Consider the following 23,757-nt stretch of genomic DNA (forward strand, 5'->3'; position numbering starts at 1 on the left):
ACTGTGTTTGGAGGATCTTGAGCCTGATGAGTGCTGCCCTGCCCAGTCCTTACAATACTCATATTTTGCATTCTCATTCCCAAGCTGGAGCACAGTTTCACCCGCGTGAGATGCCGATTCACAAGCGAGTCATGAGAAGAAGAAAGTTGAGCAAACGGCAGTCATTTTGCTTGAAAAGAATGGCAGCAGAAACATTTGGGTTTGGGGCTGCAGGTCCCGAAAACAGTTGCAGCTGTCCACCGGAAAGCTGGCTTCCTGGCAGGGCTGCTCGGTGCCTCGCCAGGTTTGGTGAGTTCTCTTGTGTAGGTTTGTTCTTTGTCCTGAAGCTTAGCATTGAGCTTGGGTCTCTAGTCCTCCCAACAACTCTATAAATTCTTCAATCAGCATTTCTTCCATTAAGACACAATTTACACATAGTAAGATGTGCCTATCTTAAGTATATAGTTCAAAGGGTTTTGACAATTGCATACACTTGTGTTACTTTCAATCAAATAAAAATATAGAAAACTTCTGTTACCATAGAAAGTTCCCCTATGTGCCTTTATCGTTGCTACATACCGAGTGTCTGTGTCTCCCTAACGTTCAGATGTTGAAATCCTCATCCCCCGTGTGATGGTATTGAGAGGTGGGCCTTTGGTAGGCGATTGAGTCATGAGGGTGGAGCCCTCATGAATGGGATTTATGCCCATACAAAAGAGAGCCCTGAGAGCTCCCTTGCCCTTTCTACCCTGTGAAGTTACGGCCAGAAGACAGCCGTCTATGAACAAGGAAGTTGGCTCTCACCAGACACTGAATCTGCTGGCACCTTGATCTTAGACTTCAAGCCTTCAGAACTGTGAGAAGTAAATTTCTATTGTTTAAAAGCCACCCTGTCTGTGGTATTCTCAGCCTGAACGGACTGAGTCAATAGTCACACCCTAACCCCAACCCCACAAGCAGCTCTTACTCTGATTTTCGTCACTATAGATTAGTTTCACCTTCTTAAATCTGTAAGTTTATGTCTCTGACCAGATTTGGAAATTTTCAGCAACCCCATTCCCTTTCTCCAATCCTCCCCCCAGAGCACTAATGACAGGAATATTACATCTTTTGTTGTTTTGTTATAGTCCAAAGCCCTGAAGGGGCTGTTTTTTTTTTTTTTTTTTTTTTTTTTTTTTTAAGTCTATTTTCTCTCTGTTGTTCAGATTTGGTCATTTTCGCTCTTTCAGTTCATAGATACTCTTTCTTTTGTCCCCTTCATTCTGCTGTTGAGCCCATCCAATGACCTTTTTATTTTGGTATTGCATTTCTCAGTTCTAAAATTTCCATTTGGGTCTTCTTTATGTCTTCTATATCTTTGCTGATGTTTTCTATTTTTGTCATTTGTTTTAAGCACATTCATAATTGTTTGTTGAAGCATCTTCATCGTAGGTGCTCCAAAACCTTTTAGAGTTAATTCTGACATCACTATATTGTTGGCATCTATTTTTTGCATTTTTTTCATTTAGTTTGGGATCTTTCTGGTTCTTGGTTTTTATTATTTTCTATTGAAACTAGGTATTATTTTCATATTATGAGATTATAGATCTTAAATATTTATACCTTCTATGTTAGCTGGCTTTTTTCTGACACTACTCCAGTTCAGGAATGGGAGGTACCATCTACTCAGTTCTGAGTGGAGCTAGAAGACCAAGTTCCCCACTCAACCTCTGTTTGACACATGAGAGGGGTGTTCTTCCCTACTGCTGGGCACAGGTGGGGGTTCCAGTTCTCTATGTGGTCTCCACTGACAACTCTGTGGAAGTGGTCTCATTACCACTGGGCAATAAAGTCCTGACTCTTCACTAATCTTCCTCTGATACCATAATGGGGAAGGAGAGAGATGCCTCATTACTACTGGATGGAGGTGAAGTTCAAGCTTCTCACAGGACCTCCACTAACACTTTGGGGTGAGGGCTGCAGGGCCAGTGGGGATGAAATTATGATTCCTTGCTCGTCTTTCTCTGACATCACCCTAGCCAATGTATAATCAATCTATGCTTCCCACTCCATCTGTACTGGTGTAGGTTGGGGTGAGGTCGTAGGTTTTTCTTTGGTGTTTGGCTGGGGTAGAGTGGTTATAGTTTAAATATTTGCTGTCTTGGTAGGCGTTTGTTAGGGTTTTTTGATCGGCAACATTGGCATTTCAAGATTGCTGGCTTCTTCAGGTCTCAAGTCTGAGATACGTGAGGCAAAAATAAAATCAAGGAACTTGCCACTGGTCATCTTATGTTTGTTTTATGTGTAATGCTCAGGGTTTCAGTTATACATACTTGATGGGAGGAATCTACTCCCATCTTTCTGCAAGCAGAAGTCTCTATATTTTCTTTCATTAAGTGTTTAAGCCTTTTGCCCATTTACAATTGGGTGCTGGGGTTTTTTGTTATTGATTTATTGGAGCCATTTATATATTCTTATTATGAATCTTTTGCCAGGTATGTGCTTTGCAAACATATTCTCCCAGTCTGCAGCTTGCATTTTCATTTATTAAACCATGAGTTTAATGAACAGAAGTTTTAAATTTTGATGAAGTCCAATTCTAGCTACATTTTGAACTAAACTCCTTTAATGCTAAATGAACCAAGGTCAATTTCTGTTGCTTGCAACTAAGAGTATTGGTTGATATAAGCCTACAAAGAATCACCTTGATACTTACACATACCATGATATTAATGCCCAAAACATTTTTGGAATCCATTTTTGGAATTGGCTCCACAAGAAGTTTATGACCATAGCAGAAACCAGGCTCATTATTTTAGAGCTTCGCCTAATATTCCACCATCAAACACCATCTGAGAACTTAATCATATGTCAGAACTGGCTGTATAAACTTTAGGTAATTGCACAATAAATTTCACTCTCAAGGTGTGATAAGTTGCACAACAAATATTAGTTAAATGGACGTGCCCTAAATTCTGGTAGTTTGCATTAAGCTAGTTTTCCTACATACCCAGGAGTATATTGATTTAACATGTTTAGTTACAGACCTTCACTACTGTTAGCACCTATTCCATTTGAATTCTCACTTGATTAGCCTTTTCATACAAGGATACTCTGGGGCCCTGAGGAGTTGAGAGAAGGAAATCTTTTTTAGCCTGATGCTGAAAGAGCCACAGTCCTTCCAGCCCTGAGAGAATGGTAGTGACGAATCAGGGTAGTCAGTCAAGGCTAGGAAAATGAGACAGTCCTCAGCTCGTCCGGAATGAAAGAAATGAAAACACATCTGGTCCATTTATATTCAAATATATAAACAACCGCTCCTGATAAAAGATTTGGAGATAGCTGTGATCTGGATTGACTATAGCTCTGCCTCCTGCTTTTATGGGTGTCTGAAGATTCTTGAAAGCCTGTTAATTTTTCCATTTATTTTATACTGAAGGGAATTGTTGTGGTATTGATAGAGCTGCTCATCAGCTCAGTGGTGATTTTTCTGGTGAGTAGGTGTTAAATATTGCCATGAAAGATAACAGGGTGGCATTCAATCCAAATGGGAAAGCCCTAACAGGTGGTTATTGAGACCTAAGACAGGAGATACTGCATCAAGGAAAATGGCAGAACTTCACACCCACATCTATGATCTTGATGTTTTATAATTATAACTTATAGGTATTACAAATTCATATGCCAGGCCTCTAGAATTACACAGTATTATGAAAAGAACCAAATATATAGTTGACAGATAATGATTGGTCGCATCTAACTCCTTAGTCATATACAGTCCAAGTTTTGTTACTTTTTTTTTGTTTTTAAAGAATAGACTCAAAGCTACTTATATGTATTTTAAATGCTCTAAAACCTTGGTCATTATTTCATTATAATACAGATTAAAAGCAAACTGTAAAAAAAAAAAGATGATTAACACAAATTAAAAAACTTAAAAGTGATTGATAAATTCCTGACTTTTCCTTTAAATTAGAAATATAAATTTCTATCTGTGTTTAATACTTCAAATCCCCTCTATATACTGACAGAATGACATAGGAGTGTCCACCTCTTGTAGACCCTGGCATTGTGAAAACTGACGTTTCTGAGAACACTCCCTGTTTCATAACTCATGACATTGTGTGGGCTGCAGAAGTAATGCTTGTTTCTACCAAAAACTTACCAACCCTTGAATATGGGACTCAGGTTCATCTGAAAATTAAAACAAAGAAAACATTTCTGCAAATATTGTTAATAGCCATTTCCAAAGAATAATACTAAGCAAAATCTTCTTAAGTTCCTTTATACTTATCAAGATAATGCTTCTGCATGGTAGAAGTGGGATAATTCCATGTTAATCTTATCAACAATTCATGGAGATCGTCCTAGTTTAGTAATACATGTAATATGTACCTGTCATATGTATAAAATGTATAATGAGCATTTGTGTTCAAGAAAATGATAACCCAATAACAAATGACATTTTATTATTCAAATGATCTTATAATGTCAACACCAATGCTAATAAAAATATATAATATGCTAAATTCATCAATGGCAAAGTCAGTTGTAATTCCCTCGAAGATTCCCACATTTCCACAGATAAATGAAGATCCTCTATTATGTAGAATTTTTCATCTTTAACTGTTAAAGGCTGGGAAAGGCAAAGCCATCCCTATTAGGAGAGCAAGAAAAGCAGAGATGGAACAGATGGGTCTCCATACATATGAAGCTGTAAGTACCTTTCTGCTCTTCATATTATCTGCAATTTAAAATAAAGAAATTCTTTCTTTCTACCAAGGTTTCTAAATGTTGAGATTGTGGGTTCTTTTCATACTGAATTTTAAGGGATGCTGCTTTGCTCTATTTCTAAGCTATTGGAAGCAATAAAGTTTAAGCTCAGTGAATCAGTATGGAGTTGGTAACATGGTGACCCTTTTTTTAAAAGCAAAGACATACAGGGGCACCTGTGTAGCTCAGTTGGTTGAATGCCCAACTCTTGATTTCGGCTCAGGTCACAATCCCAGAGTCGTGGGATCGAACCCCATGTAGGGCTCCATGCTAAGTGTGGAGCCTGTTTAAACTTTTTCTCTCTCCCTCTGCCCCTCTGTCCCTCTGCCCTATTTATATGCTCTTGCTCTCTCTCTCCCAAAAAAAAGACAAACAAAAAGGATTTTTTTTGGAAGAATATTTTCACAAACAGGGGCTTGCTTTGTATATACATGTTATAGTTAAAGACAAAATTTGGATTATTGTTATATTCAGGAAATATGTATTTCATTAATTAGCCCTTTACATGTATGTGAAAGAGAGGGGGATTGAAACAGAGAGAGATTGCTTGTCAGCTTAAGTAAGATTTTGACTTCCTGAGAACTTTCTAATTAGGTGAAATACTGGCTAATATATTTAGTCTTCTTACCAGGAAATGAATGAAAAGTACATCTTGTACATTCATGAGAAACTGAAGTAGATTATTGGTTAATAACCTAATGAGACATCTGTTTAAACAGATGTTTTAGTTGAGAGAAGTGTAAACATGATTCTAAATTTACAAATACGTTGGTTATTCTTCCTTGTCTGGGAGGTTGAGCCAAAGTTTATGCAGATTAGAGGAAAGCCAGAATCTGGAAAAATCCAAAGTATTACATAAATGCAGATAAAGTAATACAATAAAGTCAGTTGGCAATTATTTTAATAGTTATTTACAGGGCCTTCCATTGCTTTACTTCATTGCTCACATACAAGTGACCTGAGTTACTCCATCTTCCTGGTCAAACTGACCGTCGTCTAATTCCCGTAGGACACTGTCATTGCTGCTGAAGCCGGAGAAGCTGCTGTACTGTGTCGGCCTCCTCTCTCTTGTCCAACACTCTCCAGAAGGAGAGAGGAGGCACTCTGCAGGTGGGTTTCTGCTGTCCATTGGTTGTGATGTGGCTGTGTCCAAACCGATGCTCCTGCTGGTGACTTTGTTCCTGTCTTCACCTTTTGTATGCCGGCTGGCTTTCCTCTGGAACACAAGAGATTGGCAACCAGGAATTAAAAAGAGGGGTGCTTTCCTGTCCTTTTGATCTAGCACATACTGTACTCGGCCTGAAACGTCTCTTCCTTGCTTCTCTTCCAGATCCTGCTCATCTTTAAGGACCAACTGAGAGCCACCCTTCACAGTCTCTCCTCCTCCCAGGTAAGAATGAGCTGCCTCTCTCTTTCACAATCTTTAGTAGCTTCTTGGCACATCCTTCTCCTCACTGACAGATTGGTTGTGTACATATCTGGGCCCTCAGTGATATCTCTGGGAGAGAGAAACCTGTTGAGATCATACTTTGGGGGAACAAAGTAGGGTAGAAATACACTGAAGGTTCTATTTTTCTTCTTGGTGTTAGTTGAGATACAGACAGCAGGAAGAGTGCTTCATTGGCCACCTCATACCCATTTCACACAGGAATAGGCTGCACAGAAGAGTCACAAATAATTCTGATCATGCTTATACTGAAAGAATGCCTGGAGCGTCTTCCTAGGTCAAGCAGACCACTCTCTCTGTCCTGGTTCAAACTACTTCTGCCTGACATGGTAGGAATGCTCAGCAACCAGACCACCTTAAGCTGTAGATGCTTCTGCTGTGAAATATTTACTGAGGGCTGACAATGTCCTTGATGCAGTTCAGAGTAAAGAGGACATGGTCTTTGCCAAGGTAATAAGTCAAAATAAGATATCTAAGCCAATAAAAGGAAATCTCAAGAAGAAAACTGTAGCAACTCAACAGGTAGATGTTCAGAATCCTGATGAGATTTCCTTACCAGGGTGTCTTTAATACTGATAACATGACATATTAGAATGTGATCATTTACTCTTAGGAACAAAAATCTGAACAAGGATAAACAAAAAAGAGATAAAATTTAAAAAGATAAAAAAGCACACTAATTTCCCAATTTACACAGAGTTTATTATTTGGAAGTTCATTTATATGTTAGATGGAAATTAGGACTTCATTTTCCTAAACGCAACAGCTATAATTATAAAACTTAGGGAAAAAATATAGAAGTCAGATGCCCATGCCCAGGCTAGTCTTATAAAAGTTTATTAACTCAGAAGTTAGTTGAACTGTAATATATAAAATACAGAGGTATATTCTACTGACTTTCATGGCAAATATACAAAGCAAACAAACAGGTTTACTAAATCAGATTTAATGTGCTACCATGGAATGCAACCACGGTCTATGACATTGTTTGTATAGGAACATTGCAGTCCTCAGCATGTTGCATAGAAAGGCGTATGTTGGCAGCTCTTTTTCTTGGCTGAGTTACTGGAGTCCTTGGGCAAGTTTAAGTTTATGGGTCCTGCCTTAACAAGAGCTTTCATGGTCCCAAGTCAGAGATAGTTGTGGTGGTGACATTTCCATTGGCCCCCTTGTATTCATCAGATGCAAATATCAGATCTCAAATCCTTTTCTTTTTATTGTTATTGACTAGAAGCATTAAATTTATTTTTTATTTTTTTAACATTTATTTATTTTTGAGAGAGAGAGCGCGCGCATGAGTGGGGGAGGGGCAGAGAACGAGGGAGACACAGAATCTGAAGCAGGCTCCAGGCTCTGAACTGTCAGCACGGAGCCCAAAGCGGGGTTCCAACCCATGAACTGCGAGATCATGACCTGAGCTGAAGTCAGATGCTTAACTGACTGAGCCACCCAGGCGCCCCAGTAGTATTAAATTTAATACAAGCATTGGAACCTGACAGATCTACTCTTCAGGTACTGGATTTGAGAATGGCACATTTTCTCTGGCATTGGGACACTCATCAGTGAGGAAATAGCCTTTTGGCTGCAAGAAGGGCTGACGGGTACTGCCAGACTGGGCTCCTTTCTCAAGCCTGGCTACTGGCTCTTTCCCACATGTATAAAGAATTCATTCATTCTTGAATGACCTCTCAATGCTGACTGAAAGAAAATAGGAAGGCAGGGGTGCCTGGGAGCACTTGGCTGCCTAGATCTTTCCTTCTTCACCAATGCCAGGGCCAAAAGTAAATTTTGCAATAAATTCCTTATTGCATGCCAGCCAACAGAGGCCAACTCTCACATACTCAGTGAGAATTTACTTTTTAAAAAAATTTTTTTAATGTTTATTTATTTTTGAGAGAGAGAGACAGACAGACAGACAGAGCATGAGCAGGGAAGCAACAGAGACAAAGGGAGACACAGAATCCAAAGCAGGCTCAAGGCTCCAAGCTGTCAGCACAGAGCCTGACACAGGGCTTGAAATCATGAACCGTGAGATCATGACCGGAGCCAAAGTGGGACACCCAAGCGACTGAGCCACCCAGGTGCCCCACAGTGAGAATTTTCCTAATAAAATGTGGGTATTATTCAGAATAATAAGATATTCTTGGTAATTCACTTATAGATAAGTATTAATAAGTAAACAGCCATCAAATGTAAATTTCACATATTAAAAGATAACACAATACCTAGCAACTCTAGGTTGCTAGGTAACTCTAAAAAAGATTTCAGAACAAACAATTTTATTTTCTTTTTTTACCACATGACTCTTAATAAATACATCTTCAGCAATGATATTGCCTCCCCTACTCTACTCTCACTCCACATGAAGGAATAGCTTTTACAGCAGATCAAATTGCAATGTTCTTCTAACGTAGAGGGTAGGAGTCTGAAGCTCAACCAGTCCTGAGAGGTCATCTGCTTTAACCCCTCATTCTACGGAGGTAGGACCCAGGCCAAGAAGGAAGATAGGATTTGTCCAAGGTTAGGGAGTTTCTGGCCTTGAACTGGAGCCCAAGGATCCTATTTCATTCCCTTCACACTACATTATCCACAGCTACAAATTTATGAATAGACTTAATGGTCAAAGATTTGTGTGTTTTCCAAATAAAATTTTTCTTCAGTTACAAAAATAATACATGTTCAGTGTAGAAAACTTGGCAAAAACAAAGAAAAAAGCACAACCTACCCACAATCCTATCTTGCAGAGATACCACTGTTAAAATCTGGTGTATTTTACTATTTCTTTCTCTAAATATGTATGTATTTGCTTATGTCCACATAAATGTATACAGCTCACTTTTCTACTTAGCACTGTATTTTGAATATTTCTCTAAATCAATAAGGAGAAATTTTCCACGCTACATTGCCAGGCTTATTCATATATCTTCTCACTTTTCTCTGATATTTTCACTATAAAATTGGAGGTAATTATACCAAGATCTGGATGCAAATGTCATCCTTGATAATGTCATCCTTGATAAAATCCATTAACTTTTGAGAATCATTCTCATTTGCTAAAAAATGGGTGATTCATTTCAAATATATGAGACCCAGTGACAAGTCAGTTGATTTTAGAGTATCCTGCCATTCTGGCTTCCATTTTTCACTGTCAGTGTCTTAAAAACAAAAACAAAAGAATGAAATCAGAATTACACCAGTAATCATAAGACATGGTCAGTGTTGTGATGAACAGGGTAGAAGAAGAGCTAAAAGATATGGTTTAGAAATAAAAACAAGGAGTGGACATTCAGGACTTCTCTTCCTTGTATGTCTCAGGCTTGGGAGAATATCTCCCATACCTTGCCTCTGTATGTCTCAAGCTGAAGTGTAGCTCTAGTACCATTTGGAAGAGTTAGAGAAACATGCAGAGACACTACCCCAGCTTGCTCACAGAATTTGTTCCTGGGTCATTCCAGCTTGAGGTTGTCAGAATCATTCAAAACTGGTAAGGAAAGGGGTAGTGGACAACTACCTTTCCAGTCAGTTTTCCTATCCACCTTCTTCTCTGCCGTAGTGTGGGCACATGACCCAATCAGATCCAATCAGAGTCCTTCCCTGGGATTGCTATATGGACTCTAGGATAAAGAAGCTCTTTCTTTTTGATGAAGTGGCCACACTCACCTCATTAGAAGCCCTCTGTACATATGCACCTAGAAGCTGAAATAAACAGATGAAAGAGAACACCCTGGTAATGTGGAATCTCTGGTGTCAGTGCCTGAGGGCTTGGTTCTTATAGCTCTTTTTTTTTTTTTTTTTTTTTAATTTTTATTTAATCTTGAGAGAGAAAGAGACAGAGCGCGAGCAGGGGAGGAACAGAGAGAGAGGGAGACACAGAATCCGAAGCAGGTTCCAGGCTCTGAGCTCTCAGCACAGAGCCCGATGTGGGGCTCGAACTCACAAACCGTGAGATCAGGAGCTGAGCCGAAGTCGGCCGCTTAACCGACTGAGCCACCCAGGCACGCCCTTATAGCTCTTTATTGATGTTGTAAGCTATGCTGGTATCCTTTCCACCTAGAAGCTAGTAAATTCCCTTATATACACACAGGCTAATCTGAGCAGGGTTTCTGTCCCTTACATTCCCAGGGACACCAATAGATAAGAACACAGGTGGCCTAGAAGAGAGCTGTTTTCCAGCCTGAACATTGTCCTGTGGCAACAGGGACCACTCTTTCTCTTCTGCTCACACCAGGAAAAAAACCCATTTACTTTAAGTGGAAAGCATTCCCTAGATGAAGAACCTCGTTAATGATAAAAGCAAAATGCTTTCATCTTGATTTTTGCATAATTTTCTTTGAGATACTCGATGCCCTCTATTTACCTAGCACTTGATTTGATTTCACATGGATTTCAATCAAGGATACTGACAGCTAATGAATTAAGTACGACCCTTATGGTTTTCAAATAATTTCAAATCAACTTCAAATGACTGAAAAAGTAAGAACTAAGTTTAATAATTGTCTCACTGTAAGGTAAAAAAAGAAGTTAATGTGTACATTAATATTTCTTAGTATTCATATATGATTTTATTGTAGCTACCTTGGAAAAGATCTGATTTAGAACATTTTTCTGGCTGCTGCTCCTTCACTTCTTGGTTTGTGTTAGAGAACTGATTCAACAGATGTGTCCAAGAAGTCTTTACCTCTTGAAATCATTCATTTTGAGATATATTTAAAGATAAGAATATTATTTGAATATTATTTTGCTCTCAAGAAGAAAAATAAATTAAAATGGAAACCATTAAAATTAAACTCCTGTCTCCCCAGGATCTATTCTCTCCATTTTTCTTTTAATAACAGAACTCCTCCCGGCAGTGCCTTGCAGTTTTGAGCTGGCCATGTGCTATTTCACCATGGTACCAACTCCCGGTTTCCCGGATTACATTTCCCAGTCTCCCTTGCAGATACCTGTGGTGACATAAATAAGTTCAGGTCAATAGGATGTGAGAAGAAATACGTGACTTGGGGGCCAGTGCCTTAGAAGCATGCCTGGGACTCCTCTTTCCTGCTTCTTGCAGGCTGAACACAGCAACAACTGTGGCAGCAGCCCTGGGTCCAGAGGCAGAAGCCAAATGTGGAGGGCGGCAGAGCTGACCTGTCATGAAGCAGAGCCTCGCCCCACCCTAGAGGACCTGCTCAGCTTCAGACTATGATGACAGAGAGACCCTTCTGTTGTGTTTAAATCATTCCTTATGGGTCTTTTTTTAGTATAGCATCTTAGTAACTAGTTACCAATTAATAATGAATGAATAAGTTGTTGGGTGACTAATGCTTTTCAGCTTAATTTTCCCCAACTTTCCTATTAAGAAAAATTTCAAGTATACAGAAAGTTTAAAGGACAGTACAACAAACACCATATACTCACTACCTAATTCTAAACTTGTTGATACTGTGCTATATTTCTCATATATACATATGTTTTTTACAACATCAAAAAACATTCCCGGGGCACTTAGATAGCTCAGTTGGTTGAGCGTCCTACTCTTGATTTGTGCTCAGGTCATGATCCCAGGGTTGTGGGATCAAGCAGCTCATTGGGCTCTATGCTAAGTGTGGACCCTTCTTAAGACTCTCTCTCTCTCTCTCTCTCTCTCTCTCTCTCTCTCTCTCGGCGCCTGGGTGGCTCAGTCGGTTAAGTGTCTGACTTCAGCTCAGGTCATGATTTCACAGTCTGTGAGTTCAAGCCCCGCGTTGGACTCTGTGCTGACAGCTCAGGGAGGCTGCTTCAGATTCTGTGTCTCCCTCTCTCTCTGCCCCTCCCCTGCTCATGCTCTGTCTCTTTCTGTCTCAAAAATAAATAAAAACATTAAAAAAAATTAAAAAGATTCTCTCTCTCTCCCTCTGCCCCTCCCTCTCTCTCTCTCTAAAATAATAAAAAAAAAAAGTTAAAACAAATTAAAAAAAAGAATTCCTGCATACTAGCTGAAAGCAATTTTTAGCTGGAGAAAATGGAGGGTCGTTAGGCATTTCTAGATTCTTCTTCAATTTCTCCATAGAGTTAGTAGTGATTAATCATCTAGTATTGAAAGAAAAACATTCCTACTGAAAACAAAAGCAACATTTCACTTCTCATGACAAGGCAATGTGGCAAGCCCACTACATGTTTTCTCACCGAATCCTCCTCACAAACCTGTGGTAAGTACCAATGTTGTCCATCTTTTACAGATGAGGACACGGAGGCTTGCAGATTGTGACACACACACACACACACACACACACACACACACTATCCCCTGGCATCCTTTTCATGTTTTGTTTTCTACTCCTAAGAACACCACAGAATGGAAACTCTATTCTGAATTAGTGGAAACTAAATACTTTTAAATGACCTTTGTTTCTTTTAAATAATTATCAGAGGGAAGTGGGCTGAAGAATTTAACTGAAATAGAGACTTTTAGGTAAAAAAAAATCAATGAATTTTGAGTATTCAAAAGAAACAAAAAAGTTAAGAAAAGTATTTTGGAAGAAAAGTTGGGAACATTTTAATAGATGGAGGTAAAATCCTGGTTGGAGTCTTTTATTCTACTGAATGTAAAATAATTGAATTTATTTAGAGGCCTCTCTCCAAAATAAAGAAAAATACAAATAGATGAAAGGAACAAGACAGAAAGACCTTGGTTTATCATCCTGTGTAGCCTTACTTCATAAGAATTTCATTACCCAAGGACAGTCTTTAATGAAGGACAAAGATGTAAAAAAATTTAGTTTGTGTGATTTATAAAGCAATCTTTTAATTTTTAAATTATTATATACTAGGGGTGCCTGGGTGGCTCAGTCGGTTAAGCATCCGACTTCGGCTCAGGTCGTGATCTCGTGGTCCGTGAGTTCAAGCCCCGCGTTGGGCTCTGTGCTGACAGCTCAGAGCCTGGAGCCTGCTTCTGATTCTATGTCTCCCTCTCTCTCTGACCCTCCCTCCATTCATGCTCTGTCTCTCTCTCTCTCTCAAAAATAAACGTTAAAAAAATTTTAAAAAAATTATTATATACTAAAAGTGTATAGTTCTATAAATTTCAACACTTATGTATAGTTTTGTGTAACTATAATAAGACATGTAACAGTTTTATTACCTCTTGCAAACTCCCTGTGTGATCCCTTTATCACTTCCCTTCCCCAAATCCCTAATTCCTAGCAACCACTGACCTGTTCTCCACATTATATCATTATCTCTTTGAGACTATCATATAAATGGAATATTTTTTATTATTTCTAAATTGCAATATGATTAACATACAGAGCTATATTAATTTCAGGTGTACAAACAGTGATTCAACAATTATATACATTACTCAGTGCTCATCATGATAAGTGTACTTTTTTTTTAAATATGAAATTTATTGTCAAATTGGTTTCCATACAACACCCAGTGCTCATCCCAACAGGTGCCCTCCCCAACACCCACCACCTACCCTCGCCTCCCTTGATAAGTGTACTCTTAACCCCCATCATCTATTTCATCCATCCCCCTTCCCCCAGCCTCTCCTCCGCTAACCACCGGTTTGTTCTCTATATATAGGAGCCTGTTTTTTTGTTTGTCTCTTTTTTTCTTTGTTCATTTGTTTTGTTTCTTAAATTCTACTTATGAGTGAAATCATACAGCATTTGTCTTTCTCAGACTTATTTCACTTAGCATCATACTGTCAAGATCTATCCATGTTGTTGCTAATGGCAAGACTTTGTTCTTTTTTATGGCTGAGTAATACTCCATTGTATGTATATACCACACCTTCTCTCTCTATTCATCTATTGATGGACACTTAGGTTGCTTCCATATCTTGGCTATTGTAAACAATGCTGCAATAGATATAGGGGTACATATCTCTTTTTGAATTAGTGTTTTCATATTTTTGGGTAAATGCCCAGAAGTGGAATTACTGGATCATAATGGTATTTCTATTTTTAAGTTTTTGAGGAACTTCCATACAGTTTTCCACAGAGGCTGCACCAATTTGTACTCCCACCAATAGTGCACAAGGATTCCTTATTCTTCACATCCTTGCCAATACTTGTTATTTCTTATCTTTTTTATATTAGCCATTCTGACTGGTATGAGGCGATCTCTCACTGTGGCTTTGATTGCATTTCCCTGATGATGAGTGATGTTGAGCATCTTTCCGTGTGTGTGGGACATCTGTATGCTTCTTTGGAGAAATGTCAGTCTTCTGCCCATTTTTAATTGGATTATTTGTTTTTGTGTGTGTGTTAAGTTGTGTAGGTTCTTTATATATATTTTGGATAGTAACCTTTTATCAGATATGTCTTTTGCAAATATCTCCTCCAATTCAGTAGGTTACCTTTTTTTTTTTTTTTTTTTTTTTTTTTTTGGTAAATTTTTCACTCTGTAACCTTTTGAAACTGACTTCTTTTAATCAGCATGCTTTTGCAATTAATTCAACTCCTTGTGTATATAATTATTTCATTCCTTTTTATTTCTGAGTAGTATTTTATTGTATGAATGTACCATAGTTGTTTAGCCATTCACCTGTTGAAGACACTTGAATTGTTTCCAGTTTTTGGAGATTATGAATAGAACTGACATAAACATTTCTGTTCCATTTATATTTCAATTTCTATTTCTCTAGGGTGAATACCCAAGAGTGGTTTTGCTGGGTCATATTGTAAGTGTGTGTTTAACCTCAAAAGAAGTTGCCAATTGTTTTTCCAGAGTGGTTGTATCATTCTGCATTCCTACTAGCTTTGTTTGAATGTTCCAATTGCCCTTCTCCTTTACTAGTTCTTGGTATTGTCAGTATTTTTTATTTTAGTCATTTTCAATGGTGCAGAGTAGTATCTCATTACGGTTTTCATTGCATTTCCCTAATGGCTAATGATTTAAATGACTTTTTAAGTGCTTATTTCTCATCTACATCCTTGTTGGTGAGGTGTCCAAGTCTCTACGCTATTTTTTAGAGTTGTTTGTTCAGTTTTTAGAGTTCTTGGTACATTCAAGATACAAGTTCTCTGTTATATATGTGATTTCAAGGTTTTTTTTCTCCTAATCCATGGTTTGCTTTTTCACTTTCTTAAAAAATTCTCAAGCTATCTGGAAAATTTATTAAAACATATCTGTGAAATAAAAAACCAAATTCTAAAAGTAAAGGTCTTAAACTCAAAATGGATTAAAGACCTAAATGTAGGATCTGAAACCATACAAACTTCTAAAAGAAAACATAGGCAGTAATCTCTTGGACGTTGATCTGAACAACATTTTCCTGGATATGTCTCATCAAGCAAGGATAACAAAAGCAAAAATAAACTATTGGGATTACATCAAACTAGAAAGCTTTAGCACAGCAAAGGAAATCATCGGCAAAATGAAAAGGCAACCTACTTAGAGGGAGAAGATATTTACAAATGATATATAGGATAAGAAGTTAACATCTAAAATATATAAAGAATGCATACAACTCAACACCAAAAAAAATAAATAAATAAAAGTGTGATTAAAAAATGGGCAGAGGACCTGAACAGACATTTCTCCAAAGAAGACATATAGATGTCCAACACACACATAAAAAGATGGCTCAACATTCACCATCAGGGAAGTAGAACTCAAAGCCAGACACCAGTCAAATTGGCAAGGATGTGGAGAATAAGGAATCCTTGTGCATTGTTGGTAGGAGTGTAAATTGGTGTAGCCACTGTGGAAGACTGTACGGAGGTTCTTCAAAAACTTAAAAATAGAAATACCATTATGATCCAGTAATTCCACTTCTGGGCATTTACCCCACAAATATGAAGACACAAATTCAAAAAGAGATATGTACCCCTATGTCTATTGCAGCATTATTTACAATAGCCAAGGTATGGAAGCAACCCAAGCGTCCACTGATAAATGAATAGATAAGGAAGGTGTGGTATACACACACAATGGAATATTGCTTGGCCATAAAAAAGAACAAAGTCTTGCCATTAGCAACAACATGGATAGATGTAGAGAGTATAACGCTAAGTAAGATAAGTCAAAGACAATACCATATGATTTCACTTATATGTGGAATCTAAAAAACAAAACAAACAAAAAATTTAAAACACAAAGAATAATAAATAAAGAAAGCAAATTGGTGGTTGACAGTGAGAAAGGGGTGGAAGGACGGGCAAAATAGGTGAAGGGGATTAAGGTATAAACTCCAGCTATAAAGTAAGTAAGTCATGAAGATGAAAAGTACAACATAGGAAAGAGAGTCAATAGCATTGTAATAATGTTGTATGGTGACAGATGGTAACTACACTTACGGTGGTAATCACTGCATAATGTATAGAATTGTTGAATCGCTAAGTTGTGCACCTGAAACTAATATAACCTATGTCAACTATACTTCAATATTAAATATAAAATAATAAATAAAAGCTAAAATTAAGGATGAAAAAAAGTAGCTTCAGAGGTCAAGACAGAGAATGCACAGGTGTGTTGCAATATTAGGCACACCCACTTCCAAAAAACTTTTCCTTTACCCTCTTATTTCAGTACCCGAGGCCTACAAATTAAACTAACAAAAGATAGATTAAGAGGAGAAAAGATTTATTTTGGATGTACATGGGGCTTCACAGAGAAAAAGTGAAAACCCAAAGAGGCAGTTAGACTGAAAGTTTATACATGATTTTAACAAAGGATGATAGATTGTGGAGAAGTGACTAGACAAAGGAACAGGGTTTTGAGCTTCTATGGGCAGCAAATTGTGGAAAGGTAAGTATATGGGGAACCTAAGGGAAGATCAAGGTTATTTTAGTAAGATTTATTTATGTAGACCCAAGTCAGTGCTGTCTCCAGTGAGGAATCATCTCTAGTGATTAGGAGTCTTCTCCTATTCCTGGTATAGGAGAGGAGGACAAGTTTACAAATGGAAATTTATGTTACTTTTTTTAAAAAAAGATTTTATTTTTAAGTAATCTCTACACCCAATGTGGGGGTTGAACTTACAATACAAGAGTCACCTGCTCTACCGACTGAGCCAGCCAGGTACCCTTACATTAACTTTAAAAAGGGAAATTTATGCCCCGTTTTTATGAGAAAGGGAGAGGGTAGAAAGTTACTCCTATGTCTGTGTTTCTTAATTACCTTCAGCTCAAAATAATCCTTTGCCAAAGTGGCAAATTTGGGGGTAACATATTTTGATCCCCTTTGGAACTGTCTCATGTCACCTGTTACTGGCACATTTCCTTTGTTGTTATGTTGTTTTGGAGACTATTTCCATATGGAGTCCACATTTCCTCATCTGTATTCACCATTTTGAATTACAACTTGAGTTTAAGGATTAACTGCTTCCATAGAACATTTGGTTAATAAAGCATTGGGACACCTGGGACTCAGTTGGTTAAGCGTCTGATTCTTGATTTTGGCTCAGGTCATGCTCTCACGTTCGTTCGTGGGACTGAGCCCAGTGTTGGGCTCCACACCACCGCTTGGGATTCTCTCTCTGCCCCTCCTCCACTCGAGCCCAACTTTGAGTGTGTGCACTCTCTCTCTCTCAAAATAAATAAATAAACTTAAAAAAAAAAACATCAGTTTTACTCACTTCTGGTGTTTGAGCAGCTGAATTCCACATAACTGGTCTCTGAAGGAACACAACCTGCTTTGTAGCCAAATTCCCTTCACTGCAAATTAAAACAATAGCATTAGTATTTGCGAATTAGTAATCCTTTATATTTCGTACTTGGCTAGAATATTCCACCTGTATTCTTTGTAAAATAATCTTCTTATTCAAAAATGATTATAAATATGATTCTATATAAATATGATTCTATTTGATTCCTAAGGAAAAACAAGAAAAATGCCTAAAAAATGAATACAGTCATTATAAAAGAAAAATTTATTTAAAAGTTGTAATCTCAATGTGCTAACGTAACTATTTTATCTTCTTTTGCCCCCTCCTAATCTTCTTTATCAACATGTGAATTTCTGCAGGTCTGTAACCACTACATATTTGCATTTCTGGGTTCTATACTTTTCACTGAGCACCCTTTCCTTGTTTGTGCACTGGTGATCATATTCTTAATAGCTTCAGATTATCTCACAGAATTAAGATACTAAAATGTATTAAGTCTTTCCTATGTGACTGGAAAATTAGGTTGTTTCCAGTTTTTTTGCTACTTTTAAATAATGTTGCTATAAGACATGTATAGTCTTCCTTATTCTTATGACTTATTTCCTTGAGATAAATTCTTAGGAGTAGGATTATTAGGTCAAAAGGGTATGATTTAAGCTTCTTGGTATGCATTGTCAAATTTGCCTTATAAAAAGAAGAGACCAATTTGGGCTGCCACATGTGAGAGATTGTATATACATTTTCAATTGAAGGACTTGAGCCACAGCTAGTTTTATTTTCAGATGCTTCTTTGTAGTCAGCTACTCAGTATTCTCCTTATTTAACTATCATCATGGCAAATTACCCCTTGCCAAAGACTACTTGGGGTTTGTATTTCTCTGAAATGCTTTTCACAGTCTCCATGGATTTATGGGGAGGAGTGTCTGTAGCTAATGTTGCTCAGTTACGACTTTTATTATGCAAAAAACCCAAACAAAACCTCACTATTAGCTGCATTTTATGCTGAGCTCTTTTTCTGGAAAACAAACGCAACATTGAAACTCTGGCCCTAGTGGTATATGTCAGCCCCACACCATTTGAAAATCCCGTTTACTGATACTGTTGAATTTTGAGAAACCGCAAAATTTCCCCCAGAGTGTTACTGAGAGACTGCTGCTTTTTTATTTTTATTCTTAAAAGAATGCTTCTAGTCTAATCTCATTTTAGTTTGATCTTATCTTCGATTAGAAGAAAAGACTTGGTATGAAGTACAGTTGACCCTTGAACAATGAGGGGGTTAGGGGCATTAACCCCCTCCCTGCCACAGTAAAAAATCCATGTATAACTTTTGATTACCCCAAAACTTAACTACTAATAGCCTGCTGTCGACTAGGAGCCTTACTGATTATATAAACAATCAACACATATTTTGTATGTGGTGTGTATCATATACTGTATTCCTACAATAAAGTAAACTAGAGAAAAGAAAATGTCGTGAAGAAAATTATAAGGAAGAGAAAATACATTTACGGTTTTGTACTATATTTATCAAAACAAACCTGCTTATAAGTGGACCTGTGCAATTCAAACCCATGTAGTTCAAGGGTCAACTGTATATTGTAACTTTTGAGAACAATCATCAGGACACATGGGTTATGACACAGGCATACAGGGAAGGAACTAGCAGTGTACAGAATAGGCTGTCTGTTTGGGAGGTACAGAATATGCTGGAAAAGGCTGAGGCTTTGGAGCCTAAGAGTTCCTGGGTTCAATCCCAACTGTATCATAATAGCTGATGAGACCACCTAATAGCTGGTAAAATTTGGCAAAATTTTAGACTCTCTGCACTTCATTTCCTATCATGACTTTGTGAAGGATAGATATGTTGATGTGCATGAACACCTTCACTGTGCCTGGCACTAGAAGAAGTACAACAAATGTGATTTCCTTCTACTTTTTCTATCTGTTTAATGAAATGTAGGGTGGAGTTAAGTGGGAGGGAAATGTCTCAGAATCAAAAATCCCTTCCAGAGAGAAAAGTCAAGGGAGGGAGAGGGTACCCGAGAATACAGAGGACATTTCTGGGTAATGGTCAAAGTGTGTGATTCAGGTAGAGAAAGCCACGAGAGGACCAGGCCTCGAGCTATGGAAAGATGAGAAACCATCAGGGCAGAATTACTCTTCTTGAATAGAAAGCAGGAGAAGGTCAAGGTAGGGATTGTGAGTGACCCTGGAGTGAGTACTTTCCAACACATTACAGGATGTGAATATACATGAAATCTGAATGTCCTAGGGTGTGATGTTTGACTTAGAGCAGGCTTCTCAACCTTTACTAATGGGGTAAAATAGTAAATGCAGAGATAGCTTCTTTGCTAACTGTAATAGGACAGTCTTCACATGCCCAGATAAGGCTATGGAAGGTCAGCATCTTCCCATCTCTTGGGGAGGTCCTTAGAACAAGTTCTTCGGTTTGAAATATGTCTGAGATTGCTATGTCCCTAGTTTTCTGAGGGCCATTCTGATTTTTTTTTTTACAGTGTTAAGTTTTATTTTTAAATTATTTTTAAGTTTATTTATTTGAGAAAATCTCTATACCCAACATGAGGCTTGAACTCACAACCCAGAGATCAAGAGTTGCATGCTCTTCTGACTGAGCCAGCCAGGCACCCTAAGGCCATTCTGATTTAAAATAGGTCCTACTAATTATCAACAGTAGTGGAACTGTGGAAAGAGCCTAAATGTCCATGGACTGATAAATGGAAAGAAGGTTTGGCATATATATATATATATATATATATATATATATATATATATATATACACACACACATATATGATGGAATATTACTTAGCCATCAAAAAGAATGAAATCTTGGGACACCTGGGTGGCTCAGTTGGTTGAGTGGATGACTTCAGGTCAGGTCATGATCTCCCAGTTTGTGAGTTGGAGCTCCACATCAGGCTCACTGCTGACAGTGCAGAGCCTGCTTTAGATCCTCCTTCCCTCTCTCTTTGCCCTTCCCCGACTCGTGCTATCTCTTTCTCTCAAAAATAAATAATCATTAAAAAAAAAAAGAATGAAATCTTGCCATTTGCAATGACGTGGATGGAGCTAAAGTATATTATGCTATGCGAAGTAAGTCAGAGAAAGACAAATGTATGATTTCACTCATATGTAGAATTTAAGAAACAAAACATGAACATATGGGAAAGGGAAAAAAAAAAGAGAGTGAGAGGGAAACAAACTATAAGAGATTCTTAAATACAGAGAACAAACTGAGGGTTGATGGAGGGAGGTGGGTGGGGGATGGGCTAGAAGAGTGATGGGTGTTAAGGAGGGCACTAGTGACAAGCCCTGGGGGTGTTGTATGTAAATGCTGAATCACTAAATTCTACTCCTGAAACTAATATTGCACTGTATGTTAATGAACTAGAATTTAAACTTGAAAAAGAAAAAAGAAAATAGGTCCTGCTATTTTCAGAACATCTGTGAGACATGGAACTCCTTTTGGTTTAGAGAATCTAAGCATGGTAGAACTAAGGGACAGAAGCCTGACAGAGCAACAACTATCTGAAAGGGTGAGTGCCTCACAGCCTCAGTGGCTCTGGAGGTAATTCTGTCTGCTGAGCTGGGATAGGATATTTGTCCTGTAGCACAGTTTCTGAAAGGATTTGACTGGTGGTGTCATTACTTGACCAGGGAGGGTTCGCATGCCCTGGATACTCAGAGGACAGGGCCTACATCTCCTATTCCCTACAGCAATTTTCATCCAAAAAGTGTTAGTTAACTGAGTAACTTGGTATTTTTCTGAGAGGAATTTAAAACTCTTCACATCCTCTTCCAGACTATTATTAGTGGGCAATCATGCTTTGATGTCATAGAAAATGAACACGGCTTCTGAGAAATGGCAGATTTTCACACAAGTGCTGAAAGAGTTCTGGCACAACCTGTGATGGTCAAGAGCATAAGCTTCAAGGATAAGCTGGCCAAGGAAATAGTCTGCAAAGGTGTAAAACCATCCACTAGTTCTTCCTTCCTGAGGGCAGCAAATAATCCCTTGTGCCACTGTCAGCATGAGGGACGGGTCAGCCACTTCAGGCCTGGAGAGGCTAAGTTCCCTGCAGGCAATGATGGGGAGCAGGGTGAGGTATAAAAGGGCCCAGATGGGGGAAGGGAAAGGAGGGTCATTAGGACAGAAGGACCAGGAAAGTATCATGACTCTAGAGGCCAAAGTCCATGTGCGACCTGAGGCATTGGTCCAAACTGAAGGAGATAAAACAAAGGTCGGATCTGTGAGGCCTAGCGGAAAATGCAGTTGGTGGGAGAAGCCAGTGTCAGGTCCACGCATCTCACCAGACCGAACCAGGTGAAGTAGAGTGAAAGGGTAAAGCCTGAGTCAGTGTCAGGTTCACACCTAGAATCAGACAAACACCAGAGGGCAGGTGTGGACCTAGAAGAAGCAGGAGAGGCCACCAGTATTGCTGTTGTCCCTGGGACATGGGCTCTTTTGCTCTTTGTCTTGGTATTATGCTCACCTCTTAATGTGGGCATACACTACTATAGGGTCTGGGGAGTGAGCATAAGCGTAAGGAATCAGGCCACAGATGGGGAAGAAAGTGGGTTTTTGACCAGTTCTACAGCTTTACACTACAAAATGTGGGGACACATCCTTTTTCTGTGATATATTTATTGGAGAGGATGTTGAGTGTGGGGGAAACAGCATGTATATGACTTTAGAGTCAGACCAATGCTGGGTTTCCATCTGAGTTTTGCTGCTTACTAGCTATGTGATGCTGAGCTAGTTACTCAGACTTTCTGAGCCTCCCATTTCTCTTCTGTAAAACAGGTGGTCCAAACAATATCTGTGAGGTGATGGAAGTAAAGTTCTTAGCACAGATCCTGGAGCACAGTAGATGCTTTATAAATGTTTCCTTCTCTCTTCCCTACCTTCTTCTATGCCTTTCATATGAAAGCAAAAAGAAGACTTTCCATTTGGGTGTTGTTTAAAGGAGAGAGGTTTGCTATGGCATCAACAGACTACTAAGAAAGAGACTAGCTTCCCAACAACAGAAGATCTCATGGACTAAAGTAAGAAGGGTAACTTGGAGGGGCGCCGGGGTGGTTCAGTCGGTTGAGCGGCTGACTTTGGCTCAGGTCCTGGTCTCACGGTTCATGAATTTGGGCTCTGTGCTAACAGCTCGGAGCCTGGAGCCTGCTTCGGATTCTGTGTCTCCCTCTCTCTCTGCCCCTCTCCTGCTCACACTGTCTCTCTCTCTCAAAAATAAATATAGGTTAAAAGAAAAAAGAAGGGTAACTTGGATTTGTGTAGTGCTTTTGGTACACTATTTTCCTTGTTAATGAGCACTTTTGCTTCTTATGATAGCCACCCCCCTTTTCAAAAAGGCTTGATTTTTAAGTAGTCTCTACACCCAATGTGGGGCTTGAACCTAGAACCCAGAGATCAAGAGTCACATGCTCCACCGACAGAGCTGGTCAGGCGTCCCTCTTATGATAGCCCTTTGAGGTGCGCAGAGAAGATATTATTTTATCCATTTTATGGATAAGGAAATTGAGACTCAGAGTTTTTAAGAGTTTTGTCTTGGGTCTTCTCTATTTCCCACAACACCATACTATCTCTACAACAAGTGTAGAATGAATTCAGTAAAGCTCTGACTACAGAGAAGAGTGGCCTAATTTAATTCTATTCTGCTGGAACACTTTATAATGAAGGGATAAGCATAGATTACTTTGCAAAAGTTCAGATTTTTATGTAGCTTCTCCCAAATGAATAATTTCAGCTTATAATGTGCAGGGGTTGTAGTGGACAATAGTGAAGAAAATAAAAACAAGTGTTCATTTTCTTCTGGGCCAATTAGATTATTTAAACAGACCACACAGGTCCCGGTGTTCATATGGTGAGAGAAGGAGAGAGAGGGCAAGTTCTTGACTCTCGGCATTTAAGCACCACATATAAGATGGATCATTGAAAGCTTTTCCTTAAAAAAATCCCCCTTTGGGGGCA

General features: G+C 38.6%; 1 protein-coding gene and 1 long non-coding RNA gene across 11 annotated transcripts in view; one reads left to right on the plus strand and one right to left on the minus strand.

The window, feature by feature from the left end:
• Positions 1 to 23,757, minus strand: part of RFTN2 (raftlin family member 2) — a 136,218-nt gene that overhangs the window by 34,213 nt on the left and 78,248 nt on the right. For 8 of the 10 annotated variants that reach the window (XM_042949606.1, XM_042949611.1, XM_042949610.1 and 5 more), the window contains 2 exons: positions 17,727 to 17,805; positions 5,616 to 5,947 (listed from right to left, as the gene is read on the minus strand). In XM_042949606.1, the coding sequence (XP_042805540.1) occupies positions 5,675 to 5,947; positions 17,727 to 17,805 (352 nt within the window). In that variant the 3' untranslated portion in view covers positions 5,616 to 5,674. Of the gene's footprint in view, positions 1 to 4,123; positions 4,153 to 5,615; positions 5,948 to 17,726; positions 17,806 to 23,757 lie in introns of those variants that run through there. The other 2 variants (XM_042949612.1, XM_042949614.1) reach the window with 1 other exon arrangement.
• On the plus strand, positions 84 to 22,860 carry LOC122226454. The gene is made up of 3 exons (XR_006205631.1): positions 84 to 288; positions 6,062 to 6,121; positions 22,709 to 22,860. It is a non-coding gene; the product is annotated as an uncharacterized LOC122226454 (long non-coding RNA).

The sequence above is a fragment of the Panthera leo genome, chromosome C1, assembly GCF_018350215.1.
Source record: "Panthera leo isolate Ple1 chromosome C1, P.leo_Ple1_pat1.1, whole genome shotgun sequence".
In the NCBI taxonomy this organism is placed as follows: domain Eukaryota; kingdom Metazoa; phylum Chordata; class Mammalia; order Carnivora; family Felidae; genus Panthera; species Panthera leo.